At 41.8% G+C, this 16580-nt stretch overlaps 1 protein-coding gene across 5 annotated transcripts in view; it reads left to right on the top strand.

The window, feature by feature from the left end:
- Positions 1-16580, top strand: part of dock4b (dedicator of cytokinesis 4b) — a 334184-nt gene that overhangs the window by 144975 nt on the left and 172629 nt on the right. For all 5 annotated transcript variants that reach the window (XM_061914568.1, XM_061914566.1, XM_061914565.1 and 2 more), the window contains one exon: positions 10704-10829. In XM_061914568.1, coding sequence (XP_061770552.1) covers positions 10704-10829 — 126 coding nt within the window. The remainder of the gene's footprint in view (positions 1-10703; positions 10830-16580) is intronic.

The raw sequence follows: 16580 nt of genomic DNA, 5'->3' as shown, positions 1-16580 counted from the left end.
CGCTGGCTGCTGCAAGATCATTATTATGAAAATATGACCGAGAGGAAGGCGAGAAACACTTTTTATTTCAACAGACTCTTGCGTCAAAACTCTAAAGGCCGACTGCACATTTCCTATCTTCACAATAAAAGCCCTGCTTCATGCTGCCTGCGCTAACTAAATACAGAGTCTCGGAAAACTGGCGTGCACAAGCGATCCCTCAGAAAGCTGGCGTGCACATCACTTGTGCACGCCTGCGTTCCGAGACTCTTATTTTGTTAGCGCAGGCAGCATGAAGCAGGGCTTTTATTGTGAAGATAGGAAATGTGCAGTCGGCCTTTAGAGTTTTGACGGAAGGGACGGCGCGAAAGTCTGTTGAAATAAAAAGTGTTTCTCGCCTTCCTCTCTGTCATTTTTTCATAATAATGAACTGGCAGCAGCCAGCGTCATCTCACAAGACCCTCGGGTGCCGTGAATGTCAATCAAGCAAGCTACGGAATTTGCCGCCAATGTTTTTCTTGTAAAGTGTATGGAAGCTGGATGAATTAGATGCCAAAAACCAACCACTTTCATGTGGTATTGTACAGAAAGGACAACTTTTTTTCTCCTCCATTTGAAAATGTGGGCGTTATCATCATTACTGTCTGATTCCAATCAATGCAAGTCATCAGAATCAGGTAATACACCAACTTATATTCTTGTCTTCGTGAAAGAAAGACATCTATATGTGTTACACATGCTTGTATTATCATTAAACACATTTAACTTGTTTACAAAAATGTCTCTTTCATAAATAAATAAATATAAATGATATATATAAATGAGGTAGATCCCCTCCAGTTGGTCAATTGAAAAGTAGCTCGCCTGCAGAAAAGGTGTGGGCACCCCTGGTCTATACAAACACATATAGTAACAAACGTGTCCGCATCATCCAATTTACTGTATTGTGGGCTTAACTTCATGAATAATTGTGGCCAGTAGGTGTCGCCCAAAAAAATTACCACTCCACTTCAACTTAAAGACAGTATTCACAGTGCTTCACTTTTCCCACACATTATGTTACAGCATTGATTCCAAAATGGAATGAAAATCATTTTTGTCCTCAAAATTCTACACACAATACCCCATGATGACGATATAAAAAGTTATTTTTATGTATATTTTTTAAATATAGCAAATTTAGTAGAAAAGAAAAATGCATGTGTATAAATAGCAGACCCTTTACAACCAAGTAACAAATGTGTCCGCATCATTAAACTTACTGTATCGTGGGCAAGTGGACAAAAGCAACTTTAAAACTGGTGTAATGTGCTCCCGCCCTCTTAATTGTAGACTTTTGGCATTCTTTTTTTTGGAAGCCAGTTAGCTTGGTATTACGATAGTCCAAACCAGTGGTCCCCAACCTTTTTGTAGCTGCGGACCGGTCAACGCTTGATAATTTGTCTCACGACTTGGCGGTGGCGGGATTTTTTTATTTATTTTTTTTATAAAAAATGTTTTCATGAAAAAGGGAGGATTTTTGGGTTGGTGCAATAATTGTAAGTGTATCTTTTGTTTTTTATATCGATTTAATTAAAAAAAAAAATATATATATATATAAAAATAATTAAAAATTATTCTGTTTCCCGGTACCAATCGGTACCTTCTGGTACCTGCTATAGGAGTGGTTGGCGACCTCTGGTCCAAACGACAGGAAATAAAAACATCTATTACAGTGTTTCCCACAGGTCAGGCATCTATTTGTGGTGGTCTGGTCGGGCGGCGGGGGTGTGAGGGGGGGTGGAGGGATAGCGGCGGCGGCGATGACCAAGAAGAACGCGGAGTTGGAATATAATTACAACACTTTATGTACATATTTATATACATATTTATATAATATTTACATATTTATATAATATGTAACTACAAGCTCTATTCACAGACAGAGTCCCATTGCTTTTATGAGCGGTCAAGCGAGTCAAAAGGCGGGAAAAAAAAAAGATAATATTTATTTTTATCATTTATTTGTGGCGGGCCGCCACAAATAAATGATAAATGGGTGTACTTGTATAGCGCTTTGACACTACTTCCACATTCACACACACATTCACACACTGATGGAGGGAGCTGCCATGCAAGGCGCCAACCAGCACCCATCAGGAGCAAGGGTGAAGTGTCTTGCTCAAGGACACAACGGATGTGACGAGGTTGGTACTAGGTGGGGATTGAACCAGGGACCCTCGGGTTGCGCGCGGCCACTCTCCCACTGCGCCATGCCGTCCCCCCAAATAAATGAATGTGTGGGAAACCCTGTATTAGCACCTTAGTTTTGGCCTATCAATCGTATCAATACGCACACCTTCAATTTTGGTATTGTATCAAAAGGAATGAAAAACCCCACACCTTAAGTTCTTATGACCAACAAATGTTCACGCCACAGTAAAACAGATTTTTTCACACCTTAATTGGAATGCCGACATCTTCCAGCGCTCAATTTCGAGAGGGATCCTTAATTGCTTCCCAAATTCCTCCCAGCCTGGACCAGGCAGAACTCCCCGCGTAATTAAAGCAGCTGGAGTTATTCCACTTAGCGTCAGGGCGCAAATGAAAAAGGGTGCGATGGTGTGAGATAAGTGTTGTGCTGCAACAGTCTTCTTTGCGTCGCTCTTATTAGCAGCCAATTAGCATTTGAGAATAGACGGCGGCTGCTGGAAGGTGAAGAGAAGATATGGCGTCTTCCGGCACGTTGGAGGGGGTTTCGTAAGAGTTGTTTGCGCCAGCTGCATGAGTCAGGCGGTGCAGGTCGTTCATGCAGCCCTCACCTCCGCGGGAGCGTAGGCGCCAGCAGTGTGACAGCTCAACTCTTTTGTCGAGGAGAGGAGGCAGGCCAGGTGGGCCGAGGCCGGGAGGTGGAGGACGTTTTTTTTTATTTTTTTTCATGTCAGCTGCATTTACATAAAAGCAACCTGAATAGCAATGGAGTGTGCTTGCCTCATTTTGTACCCGCAGTGGCAAACCCCGCTTCCATATGAGTTGGGGAATTGTGTTAGATGTAAATATAAACCGAATACAATGATTTGCAACCCATATTTGTCAGAGTTAGTTTGTGACGAACCCCAAGATGCAGAGAAGGAGGCAAGTAAACTGTTATGTTTACTAAGTGGGGAGATGACGGTAGACGAACACCAGGTGGCAAGTAGTGTCCAAAGATTAATTAATATATATATATTAACCATACATGTATATATGCTAATCAAACATCCATCCATCCATCTTTTTCCGCTTATCCGAGGTCGGGTTGCGGGGGCAGCAGCCTAAGCAGGCAAACCCAGACTTCCCTCTCCCCAGCTAGCTCTTCCCGGGGGATCCCGAGGCGTTCCCAGGCCAGCCGGGAGACATAGTTATCCCAACGTGTCCTGGGTCTTCCCCGTGGCCTCCTACCGGTTGGACGTGCCCTAAACACCTCCCTAGGGAGAGGGAAGTCTGGGTTTCTTTTCTTTTTCTTCTATTTCCCACTCTCCCTTGTGGAGGGGGTCCGGTCCGATCCGGTGGCCATGTACTGCTTGCCTGTGTATCGGCTGGGGACATCTCTGCGCTGCTGATCCGCCTCCGCTTGGGATGGTTTCCTGCTGGCTCCGCTGTGAACGGGACTCTCGCTGCTGTGTTGGATCCGCTTTGGACTGGACTCTCGCGACTGTGTTGGATCCATTATGGATTGAACTTTCACAGTATCATGTTAGACCCGCTCGACATCCATTGCTTTCCTCCTCTCCAAGGTTCTCATAGTCATTATTGTCACCGACGTCCCACTGGGTGTGAGTTTTCCTTGCCCTTATGTGGGCCTACCGAGGATGTCGTGGTGGTTTGTGCAGCCCTTTGAGACACTAGTGATTTAGGGCTATATAAGTAAACATTGATTGATTGATGATCCTGACCAGATGCCCGAACCACCTCATCTGGCTCCTCTCCATGTGGAGGAGCAGCGGCTTTACTTTGAGTTCCTCCCGGATGGCAGAGCTTCTCACCCTATCTCTAAGGGAGAGACCCGCCACACGGCGGAGGAAACTAATTTCGCCTCATCAAACAATAGAAAATAAACTAAGGAAATGGAGTGTGGACAAGATCCAAAAGTGTATGTGGTGTGAGGTTATGTGTGGGATTAGCTGAGGTGTGTGTAACCAAAGTGTTGACAAGAGCGAAGCAACCCGGAAGTCCGTAGGGCAGGAGCGAGGAGGCAAGATCCGTGTCCAAGCGGGTGGGAGTCAAGGATTTAGGGAGGCCAACAGACTCCAGAGGGGGATCCAGGGAAAAAGGTGAGACGTACAGCTCACCTTAAAGACGACGGAGGGTACTGCCGGGACGACAGAAGAAAACACGGATGGGCAAACACAGCGAGAGAAGGATAACATGAAGGACGTGGCTTACTGTACTCGAACAGGAGACTATAATCGGGCGAGTGATGGTAGGTTGTCCAGGTTTATGAAGGCAGCTCCGTCATTACCGTCAAGTGTGAAGATTTCTGTTGATTGATTGCAGCTGACGGTTGCTGCAGGGCGGGTTGTGCGCGCCCATGGGCGTGTCCAGAGGTGGGCACAAACAGACGAGCGGCGCTGGCAGGAGTCTGAACCGTAACATAAACATGTTTTAATTAAAATACTAGAACAAGAACAAAAGGGGTACAACAAAAGGCGCACACGAGGCGGGTAACAAAACTAAAAGAGCTAGCATGGGAGCTAGAAAACCAAAGGAGCTTAGCATGGAAGCTAGCAAAAACAAAAGGGCCAGGCGTGGAAGCTAGCGGGTAGCGAGCAGGAAAACAGAAGTCGTTACTTTTAGAATGAAAACAAAACGGAAGCGGGGAACAAAAGAAAGTGAGCTACAAACAGATACAAATTATAGCTTAGCGCTACGCTGCAATGACACGACAGGAGCGACAATAATAATCCGGCCCAGACTGGATGGGAAGGCAGGTTAAATTGTGTTAGATGTAAATATAAACAGAATACAATGATTAGCAAATCATTAGTTTGTGACGAACCCCAAGATGCAGAGGAGGAGGCAGGTATATACGACAGGAGCGACAATAATAATCCGGCCCAGACTGGATGGGAAGGCAGGTTAATATAGGAACGGGCTGATTGACACCAGGTGTGGCCAGGTGCCAATCACCCACACCTGAGGGGTTACAGCGCTCAGGGAGAAACACAGGAAACAGACAAAATAAGAGCGCTGACAGGAAATACTACACACACACAGAAGGAAACAAAGACTAAAATCCAATCAAACTGTCAGGAACGAACCTGACAATATTCAGTTGAATGCACTACAAAGACAAGATATTTCATGTTCGAACTCATAAACTTTATTTTTTTTTTTTTGCAAATAATAATTAACTTAGAATTTCACGGCTGCAACACGTGCCGAAGTAGTTGGGAAAGGGCATGTTCACCACTGTGTTACATCACCTTTTCTTTCAACAACACCCAATAAACGTTTGGGAACTGAGGAAACTAATTGTTGAAGCTTTGAAAGTGGAATTCTTTCCCATTCTTGTTTTATGTAGAGCTTCAGTCCTTCAACAGTCCGGGGTCTCCGCTGTCGTATTTTACGCCTCATAATGTGCCACACATTTTCCATGGGAGACAGGTCTGGACTGCAGGCGGGCCAGTAAAGTACCCGCACACTTTTTTTACGAAGCCACGCTGTTGTAACACGTGCTGAATGTGGCTTGGCATTGTCTTGCTGAAATAAGCAGGGGCGTCCATGAAAAAGACGAGGCTTAGATGTCAGCATATGTTGTTCCAGAACCTGTTTGTACCTTTCAGCATTAATGGTGCCTTCACAGATGTGTAAGTTACCCATGCGTTGGGCACTAATACACCCCCATACCATCACACATGCTGGCTTTTGAACTTTGCGTCGATAACAGTCTGGATGGTTCGCTTCCCCTTTGGTCCGGAGGACACCATGTCGAATATTTCCAAAAACAATTTGAAATGTGGACTCGTCAGACAACAGAACACTTTTCCACTTTGCATCAGTCCATCTTAGATGATTTCAGGCCCAGTGAAGCCGGCGGCGTTTCTGGATGTTGTTGATAAATGGCTTTCGCTTTGCATAGTAGAGCTTTAACTTGCACTTACAGATGTAGCGACCAACTGTATTTAGTGACAGTGGTGTTGTATTGTAAATGTTCATGTTCGAAATAAACTAAGAAAGGAAGAAATAAAGTGATTTTCTGAAGTGTTCCTGAGCCCATGTGGTGATATCCTTTAGAGATTGATGTCGGTTTTTGATACAGTGCCGTCTGAGGGATCGAAGGTCACGGTCATTCAATGTTGGTTTCCGGCCATGCGGCTTACGTGGAGTGATTTCTCCAGATTCTCTGAACCTTTTGATGATATTATGGAGCGTAGATGTTGAAATCCCTAAATTTCTTGCAATTGCACTTTGAGAAAGGTTGTTCTTAAACTGTTTGACTATTTGCTCACACAGTTGTGGACAAAGGGGTGTACCTCGCCCCATCCTTTCTTGTGAAAGACTGAGCATTTTTTGGGAATCTGTTTTTATACCCAATCATGGCACCCACCTGTTCCCAATTAGCCTGCACACCTGTGGGATGTTCCAAATAAGTGTTTGATGAGCATTCCTCAACTTTATCAGTATTTATTGCCACCTTTCCCAACTTCTTTGTCACGTGTTGCTGGCATCAAATTCTAAAGTTAATGATTATTTGCACAAAAAAATAAAAGTTGATCAGTTTGAACATCAAATATGTTGTCTTTGTAGCATATTCAACTGAATATGGGTTGAAAATGATTTGCAAATCATTGTATTCTGTTTATATTTACATCTAACACAATTTCCCAACTCATATGGAAACAGGGTTTGTATATAAATAAATATATATATATATATATATATATATATTCTATCACATGCGTTAACCTGTTAATGTTAACCACCCGAATATATATTTAAAATGTGAAGGGAATTGTGAATTATATTTATATAGCGCTTTTCTCTAGTGACTCAAAGTGCTTTACATAGTGAAACCCAATATCTAAGTTACGTTCAAAGCAGTGTGGGTGGCACTGGGAGCAGGTGGGTAAAGTGTCTTGCCCAAGGACACAACGGCAGTGACTAGGATGGCGGAAGCGGGAATCGAACCTGCAACCCTTTGAGTTGCTGGCACGGCTACTCTACCAACCGAGCTATGGCGCCCCAAATAATAATAATTACATGGCAGATATCGTCTGAACTGCATTTTAAGTAAAATATTGTCCAGATATTTAGTGAATGAATGGAAAATTAATAGTCAAACATTTTAAAGCAGTTCAACTTAAAATGACAAATGTGTTACGCCTGTGTGGCATCGTGGTACCGGGTTCGATTCCCTCGAGGATGCGTCAAAATTGAACACAGCAAAGGTAAGTTTTAACAGATTTATTCTACAACGAGGATCTAAGAAACAAAACACTGGAGCTAACAAAAGGAAACCAAAGACGCTAGTATGAGAACTAAGTGATACAAAATACAAACTAAACTGACCCGTGGGTACAAAAGAGAAAACAAAACCTTCAGCATGAGAACTGGAATGAACAATGGCTAGCGTGAAAAGCTTAGCGAGAATGTACATACATGAGAGTATTGCAGGCGTAACTCGTTGCGTGAAAAGCAAATCATGAACCCAGGCTGAAAAATCAAAAGAGGACGGCGGTTATCTGTAGCAGGTGTGCTGAGCCGTGAGCAGCAGGTGAACTGATGAGTAACCATGGTAACGACTAAACAGGAAGGATGAGGGTAGAACGACAGAGTGATAGAAATCAATCAATCAATCAATCAATGTTTATTTATATAGCCCCAAATCACAAATGTCTCAAAGGACTGCACAAATCATTACGACTACAACATCCTCGGAAGAACCCACAAAAGGGCAAGGAAAACTCACACCCAGTGGGCAGGGAGAATTCACATCCAGTGGGACGCCAGTGACAATGCTGACTATGAGAAACCTTGGAGAGGACCTCAGATGTGGGCAACCCCTCCTCTCTAGGGGACCGAAAGCAATGGATGTGGAGCGGGTCTAACATGATACTGTGAAAGTTCAATCCATAGTGGCTCCAAGACAGCCGCGAGAGTTCAGTTCAAAGCGGATCCAAGACAGCAGCGAGAGTCCCGTCCACAGGAAACCATCTCAAGCGGAGGCGGATCAGCAGCGTAGAGATGTCCCCAACCGATACACAGGCGAGCGGTCCATCCTGGGTCTCGACTCTGGACAGCCAGTACTTTATCCATGGTCATCGGACCGGACCCCCTCCACAAGGGAGGGGGGGATATAGGAGAAAGAAAAGAAGCGGCAGATCAACTGGTCTAAAAAGGAGGTCTATTTAAAGGCTAGAGTATACGGATGAGTTTTAAGGTGAGACTTAAATGCTTCTACTGAGGTAGCATCTCCAACTGTTACCGGGAGGGCATTCCAGAGTACTGGAGCCTGAACAGAAAACGCTCTATAGCCCGCAGACTTTTTTTGGGCTCTAGGAAACACTAATAAGCCGGAGTCTTTTGAAGGCAGATTTCTTGCCGGGACATATGGTACAATACAATCGGCAATATAGGATGGAGCTAGACCGTGTAGTATTTTATACGTAAGTAGTAAAACCTTAAAGTCACATCTTAAGTGCACAGGAAGCCAGTGCAGGTGAGCCAGTATAGGTATATATGTATGTATATATGTATATAAAGGTATATACAGTATAGGTATATATGTATATTAAGGTATATACAGTATAGGTATATATGTATGTATATATGTATATAAAGGTATATACAGTACAGGCGTAATGTGATCAAACTTTCTTGTTCTTGTCAAAAGTCTAGCAGCCGCATTTTGTACCAACTGTAATATTTTAATGCTAGACATGGGGAGACCCGAAAATAATACGTTACAGTAATCGAGACGAGACGTAACAAACGCATGGATGATGATCTCGGCGTCTTTAGTGGACAAAATGGAGCGAACAAGCCACTGGGAACTGATTTTTATTGTTTTTAAGCCTTTTGAAATTGTGATAATGTTCCCCTTAAAAGGCCTACTGAAAGCCACTACTAGCGACCACGCAGTCTGATAGTTTATACATCAATGATGAAATATTAACATTGCAACACATGCCAATACGGCCGCTTTAGTTTACTAAATTACAATTTTCAATTTCCCGCTGAGTTTCCTGTTGAAAACGTGGCGGAATGATGACACGTGTTTGTGATGTTATTGGTTGGAGGGGACGTATTAGCTCAGCACCACTCACGGCTAAAAGTCGTCTCCTTTCATCGCATAATTACGCAGTATTTTGGACATCTGTGTTGCTGAATCTTTTGCAATTTGTTCAATTAATAATGGAGACGTCAAAGAAGAACGCTGTTGGTGGAAAGCGGTGTATTGCAGCTGCCTTTAGCACCGAATCACAGCCGGTGTTTCTTTGTTTGTTGTGAAGCTTTAACACAAATGCAACAATAAACCATAATACGGGAAGATCGGAGTACGGATCTTAACAAAACGTTCCGTAAAACACGTAAATGATGTGTTTTTTGCCGTTTTTACTAAATGCAGTGCATTATTTTTTTGGGCAAAAACAAACATCCATCCATCCATTTTCTACCGCTTTTTCCCTTTTGGGGTCGCGGGGGGCGCTGGCGCCTATCTCAGCTACAATCGGGCGTAAGGCGGGGTACACCCTGGACAAGTCGCCACCTCATCGCAGGGCCAACACAGATAGACAACATTCACACACTAGGGACCATTTAGTGTTGCCAATCAACCTATCCCCAGGTGCATGTCTTTGGAGGTGGGAGGGGCCTATCCCCAGGTGAATGTCTTTTGAGGTGGGAGGGGCCTATCCCCAGGTGCATGTCTTTGGAGGTGGGAGGGGCCTATCCCCAGGTGCATGTCTTTGGAGGTGGGAGGGGCCTATCCCCAGGTGCATGTCTTTGGAGGTGGGAGGGGCCTATCCCCAGGTGCATGTCTTTGGAAGTGGGAGGGGCCTATCCCCAGGTGCATGTCTTTGGAGGTGGGAGGGGCCTATCCCCAGGTGCATGTCTTTGGAGGTGGGAGGGGCCTATCCCCAGGTGAATGTCTTTTGAGGGGAGAGGGGCCTATCCCCAGGTGCATGTCTTTGGAGGTGGGAGGGGCCTATCCCCAGGTGCATGTCTTTGGAGGTGAGAGGGGCCTATCCCCAGGTGCATGTCTTTGGAGGTGGGAGGGGCCTATCCCCAGGTGCATGTCTTTGGAGGTGGGAGGGGCCTATCCCCAGGTGCATGTCTTTGGAAGTGGGAAGAAGCCGGAGCACCCGGAGGGAACCCACGCAGTCACGGGGAGAACATGCAAACTCCACACAGAAAGATCCCGAGCCTGGATTTGAACCCAGGACTGCAGGACCTTCGTATTGTGAGGCAGACGCACTAACCCCTCAGCCACCGTGAAGCCCCAAAAACAAACAATTTCTCTTAAAATATAAAATATTTATTAGGGGTGTGACTATTTGGGCACTGAACGATTCGATCCGATTCCATTAAACAATTCTCTCACATTGTATAATTTGGGTAAAATAGTTATAATAAAACGTTTTAAAACAGTCTTCATCTCAAACCGTGTCATTATCCGCCTACTTGCTGTTTTTCTGGGGCTTTTACAGAGCATTGTTACCTGCAGGTCATGTGACGTCAAAGTAACGCCTGCTCCTTTTCAGGACTGGCCGTGGCTCTCCAGCTCCTCCACGGCGACATCGATCAGCTGAGGCGGGAGTACATGCTTCTGTTCACTCGCGGCGTCTCCATCACCAGGAAGCTGGGCTTCTCTGATGTCATCATGCCAGGTGGGATGCCGCCAGGGTGGTGAACGAGAACATTCATCATGTCTGCACCATGTCTTGTGTGGTTAGGGAAAGGCTGCTTCTGGATGTCTGCTTCCCTTTCACATTGCACCCACTTAAAGTGACTTAACACATGGCTGGAGCTTCCAACCACAGTCCCTACAAATATCACCCGCACCAAATAAATACACCATAGTCTCATCAATCATATGCAAAAAGGACAGACTTCCTTCTTAACTCTTCCATAACTCCATCCATTTTCTACCACTTGTCCTTCTCGAGGTGGCGGGGCTGGCTGGAGCCTATCCCAGCTGCAATCTGGTGGGATAGACAAGTCGCCACCTCATCGCAGGGCCAACACAGATAGACAGACAACATCCATCCATCCATTTTCTACCGCTTATACCCTTTTGGGGTCGCGGGGACAGACAACATTCACACTCACATTCACACACTAGGGACCATTTAGTGTTGCCAATCAACCTATCCCCAGGTGCATGTCTTTGGAGGTGGGAGGGGCCTATCCCCAGGTAGGTATATATATATATAGTTGGCCCTGCGATGAGGTGGCGACTTGTCCAGGGTGTACGCCGCCTTCCGCCCGATTGTAGCTGAGCTAGGCGCCAGCGACCCCAAAAAAGGGAATATGTGGTAGAAAATGGATGGGTATATATATGATATATTAGGGGTGTGGGGAAAAATCGATTCGAATGCGAATCGAATCGAATACGTTGTGCGATTCAGAATTCTCATTCTTAAAAAAATCGATTTTTTGTATTTTAATTTTTTTAATTTATTTTTATTTTTTAATTTTTTTATCAATCCAACAAACCACTAAACAGTAATATATATAGTAGGTATATATATATAGTTGGCCCTGCGATGAGGTGGCGACTTGTCCAGGGTGTATGCCGCCTTCCGCCCGATTGTAGCTGAGCTATGCGCCAGCGCCCCCGCGACACCAAAAAAGGGAATAAGCAGTTGAAAATGGATGGATGTATGGATATATATATATATATATATGACCCCAAAAGGGAATAAGTGGTTGAAAATGGATGGATATATATATATATATATATATATATATATATATATATATATATATATATATATATACATATATATATATATATATATATATATATATTAGGGGTGTGGGGAAAAATCGATTCGAATCGAATCGAATACGTTGTGCGATTCAGAATTCTCATTCTTAAAAAATCGATTTTTTGTATTTTTATTTTTTTAAATTTCTTTTTATTTATTTATTTTTTCTATCAATCCAACAAACCACTAAACAGTAATATATATAGTAGGTATATATATATATATATATATATATATATATATATATATATATATATATATAGTTGGCCCTGCGATGAGGTGACGACTTGTCCAGGGTGTAGGCCGCCTTCCGCCCGATTGTAGCTGAGCTAGGCGCCAGCGACCCCAAAAAAGGGAATAAGTGGTAGAAAATGGATATATATATATATATATATATATATATATATATATATATATATATATATATATATATATATATATATATATATATTAGGGGTGTGGGGAAAAATCGATTCAAATACGAATCGAATCGAATACGTTGTGCGATTCAGTATTCTCATTCTTAAAAAATCGATTTTTTTGTATTTTTATTTTTTTTAATTTCTTTTTATTTATTTATTTTTTCTATCAATCCAACAAACCACTAAACAGTAATATATATAGTAGGTATATATATATATATGTATATATATATATATATATATATATATATATATATATATATATATATATATAGCTGGCCCTGCGATGAGGTCACGACTTGTCCAGTGTGTAGGCCGCCTTCCGCCCGATTGTAGCTGAGCTAGGCGCCAGCGACCCCAAAAAAGGGAATACGTGGTAGAAATGGATGGATGGATATACATATATATATATATATATATATATATATATTAAGGGTGTGGGGAAAAATCGATTTGAATACGAATTGAATCAAATACGTTGTGCGATTAAGAATTCTCATTCTTAAAAAAATCGATTTTTTTGTATTTTCATTTTTTTTAATTTCTTTTTATTTATTTATTATTTTTTTAATTTTTTATATCAATCCAACAAACCACTACACAGCAATACCATAACAATGCAATCTAATTCCAAAACCGAACCTGACCCAGCAACACTCAGAACTGCAATAAACAGAGCAATTGAGAGGAGACACAAACACCACACAGAACAAACCAAAAGTAGTGAAACAAAAATGAATATTATCAACAACAGTATCAATATTAGTTATAATTTCAGCATAGCAGTGATTAAAAATCCCTCACTGACATTATCATTAGACATTTATAAAAATAATAAAAAAGAACAATAGTGTCACAGTGGCTTACACTTGCATGGCATCTCATAAGCTGGACAACACACTGTGTCCAATGTTTTCACAAAGATAAAATAAGTCATATTTTTGGTTCGTTTAATAGTTAAAACAAATTTACATTATTGCAATCAGTTGATAAAACATTGTCCTTTACAATTATAAAAGCTTTTTTTTTTTTTAAATCTACTAGTCTGCTAGCATGTCAGCAGACTGTGGTAGATCCTGCTGAAATCTATGTATTAAATGAATACAGAATCGTTTTGAATCGGAAAAATATCATTTTTGAATCGAGAATCGAATCGAATCGATTAAAAAAAATCGATATATCATCGAATCGTGACCCCAAGAATCGATATTGAATCGAATCGTGGGAACTCCCAGCTGGTATCAGAGCGCTTATATTGGAGATTTTATCGATTCTTGTGTCATGTTTGATGGTCTGGTGTCAAGCCGGGACATGGATTTGGGTTTCTTTGGGACGAGTCAGGCGTGGATGTGACTACATGATTATTTATTTATACACTTAAATACAAAAATGCAAAACAAAGGACGCGCTCGGTGGCAGAAAATAATCTATACTAAAACTTCCAACAAAAACAGCACAAGGGCATGACTACAAATAAACAAAAGATACTATCAAAGATACACAACTAACCAAAAACTTGCACTGAGGCAAAAATGCAAAAATCTTACGTGGCGTGGTCCAAATAATTGTCAGCGTGGCAAGGGTTGAAGGTTTGGCCTGGCAAGGTAGGTGCGTGGTCGTGGTAAGTAAGCATCAGCAATAGCAAGCAACGTTCCCAGGCCCATGAATGGAAACAGGTGCGGGACTGAGGGCAGGGGCGGGACTTGGGGACCAGGTGGAAACTAATGCGTAACTATGGAGACAAACAAAACCAGGAAGTGCAAAACGGGAAACGACGGTCCAAAAAGGAAACATAAACATGATCAAACATAAAACTGATCACCAGGCATGACATCTGGATTATGTTTTAGTTATTTTCTGTTGTTTTGAACTCCATTAGTTCCTGTTTTTTGATGCACTCTTGTTTGCTTTGGCTGCCATGGTGACTTATAATTTTCACCTGCCGCTGGGGTTGGGAAACTTACCTGGTTCTAATCATTAGGCTATTTAGACCGCCCTTGCCAGTCAGTCGGGCTGGCGACATTGCTCGTTTTCATGCCATAGTTCATGCTGCCCTTTAATGCTTTGTTCACATAACTCTTTTCAAGCCATTGATTCATGCTCTGTATTGTTTGTCTCATACCTTGCCAAGTTGTGTTTATTCATGCCACAGTTAGCAAGTTTTGTTTCTTGTCCATAGTCCTGTCTTAGTGTTAGTTTTTGTATCCTACGCTAAGTAGTACTTTCGCCTTGTGCGCCCTTTTGTTTTCACTTCTGGAGTCTAGATAGTTAAATAATGTTCCTACCTTTACGCCTGGTCCAGAGTAAGCCGTTTGCATCCCGGGAGAACAAACCCCGCGGCAAGATGCGCCCCCCACGTCATGACAACTTGTTTCATTTTAATCCGATATCAATATCAAGATCAGGGATTAACGATACCATATATCTTGAATTGGTTCTTTCCTGGATGTGTGTCCTTTGTAAGCACAATCTAATGGGATGGAGCACAAGAGGATAAGTGGAGATTGTCTCATGTTTTTATGCTTTTATCACGAAGGTCACACTGTTGACTTCAATGCCTTGAATGGCTAATGCAGACAAGTCAGCAGGTTAAGAAATAACACTAATTGCCAGATAGACAGGGAAGGTTAAAATGATTAAACTGAGTGATTATATTAACCTTTTCTGGAAAAAATATATGAGGCGCAATTTTTTCCAGGATTCGAGGAACTTTACTGAGACACTGCACACATTCACATGTGGGATGTACCTCAAGTCCCTAATTACTTAAGGAAGACTTATGATCATTTTAATCTACATTCAAAACACTTACAATACATATTGGATACTTTTAGGTGTAAATATTGCGTAAATTCTGCTCCGCAGTCACTTTTATAACCCATTTTTGAGGCAAGCGTTAGAGCACAGGTGTCTAACTGAAGGCCCTTGGGCCAGATGTGGCCTGCCACTTTATTTTATTTGGCCCTCATAAGCCTGGAAATAATATTTATCAACAAAGTACTGTGAATTTTCTTACTAAATCCTTCTTTCTATTTTAAATAAATAAATGATAAATGGGTTGTACTTGTATAGCGCTTTTCTACCTTCAAGGTAGAAAAGGAGAAAAAAAAAAATGTATTCCATGTAATCGCAAATTATATTAACTAAAACAGTGGTTCTCAACCTTTTTTCAGTGATATACCCCCTGTGAACATTTTTTTAATTCAAGTACCCCCTAATCCAGGGGTCGGCAACCCAAAATGTTGAAAGAGCCATATTGGACCAAAAATACAAAAGCAAATCTGTATGGAGCCGCAAAAAATTAAAAGCCATATTACGTACAGATAGTGTGTCATGAGATATCAATTGAATAATAAGGACTTAGAGGAAACTAAATGAGCTCAAATATACCTACAAATGAGGCATAGTAATGCAATATGTACATATAGCTAGCCTACATAGCATGTTAGCATCGATTAGCTTGCAGTGACCAAATATGTCTGATTAGCACTCCACACAAGTCAATAACGTCAACAAAACTCACCTTTTAAGTTTTTAAGTTTGGTGGACAAAATGAGACGGAAAAATAAGTGGCATAAAACACGTCTTAGAGAGTCGGAGAAAGTTATACATGTAAACAAACTGCGGTGAGTTCAAGGACCGCGGAAATTAGTAGGACAAAATGGCGCTCGCCAAATACTCGAATCAGTGAAGCATGTTTAATATAAACAGTGTGCTTTTTAGCAATTAGGGAGGTTTGTGTCATGTTTGTCCTCCTACAGAAACCATATTAGAACCAAAAATATGTTCATTTCCATTTTTCATATAATTTTGAAGGAGCCGCATGTGGTTCCAGAGCCGCGGGTTGCCGACCTCTGCCCTAATCAGAGCAAAGCATTTTTGTTTGAAAAAAAAAGATAAAGAAGTAAAATACAGAACTATGTCATCAGTTTCTGATTTATTAAATTGTACAACACTGCCAAATATTGCTCATTTGTAGTGGTCTTTCTTGAACTATTTGGAAAAAAAGATATAAAAATAACTAAAAACTTGTTGAAAAATAAACAAGTGATTCAATTATAAATACATATTTCTACACATAGAAGTAATCATCAACTTAAAGTGCCCTCTTTGGGGATTGTAATAGAGATCCATCTGGATTCATCAACTTCATTCTAAACATTTCTTCACAAAAAAAGAAATCTTTAACATCAATATTTATGGAACATGTCCGGAGAAAATCTAG

This window comes from Nerophis ophidion, linkage group LG10 (genome assembly GCF_033978795.1).
Source record: "Nerophis ophidion isolate RoL-2023_Sa linkage group LG10, RoL_Noph_v1.0, whole genome shotgun sequence".
NCBI classification, from domain to species: Eukaryota; Metazoa; Chordata; class Actinopteri; order Syngnathiformes; family Syngnathidae; genus Nerophis; species Nerophis ophidion.
Note: the sequence above shows the minus strand (reverse complement) of the source record. Positions and strands in the feature narration are given on the sequence as shown.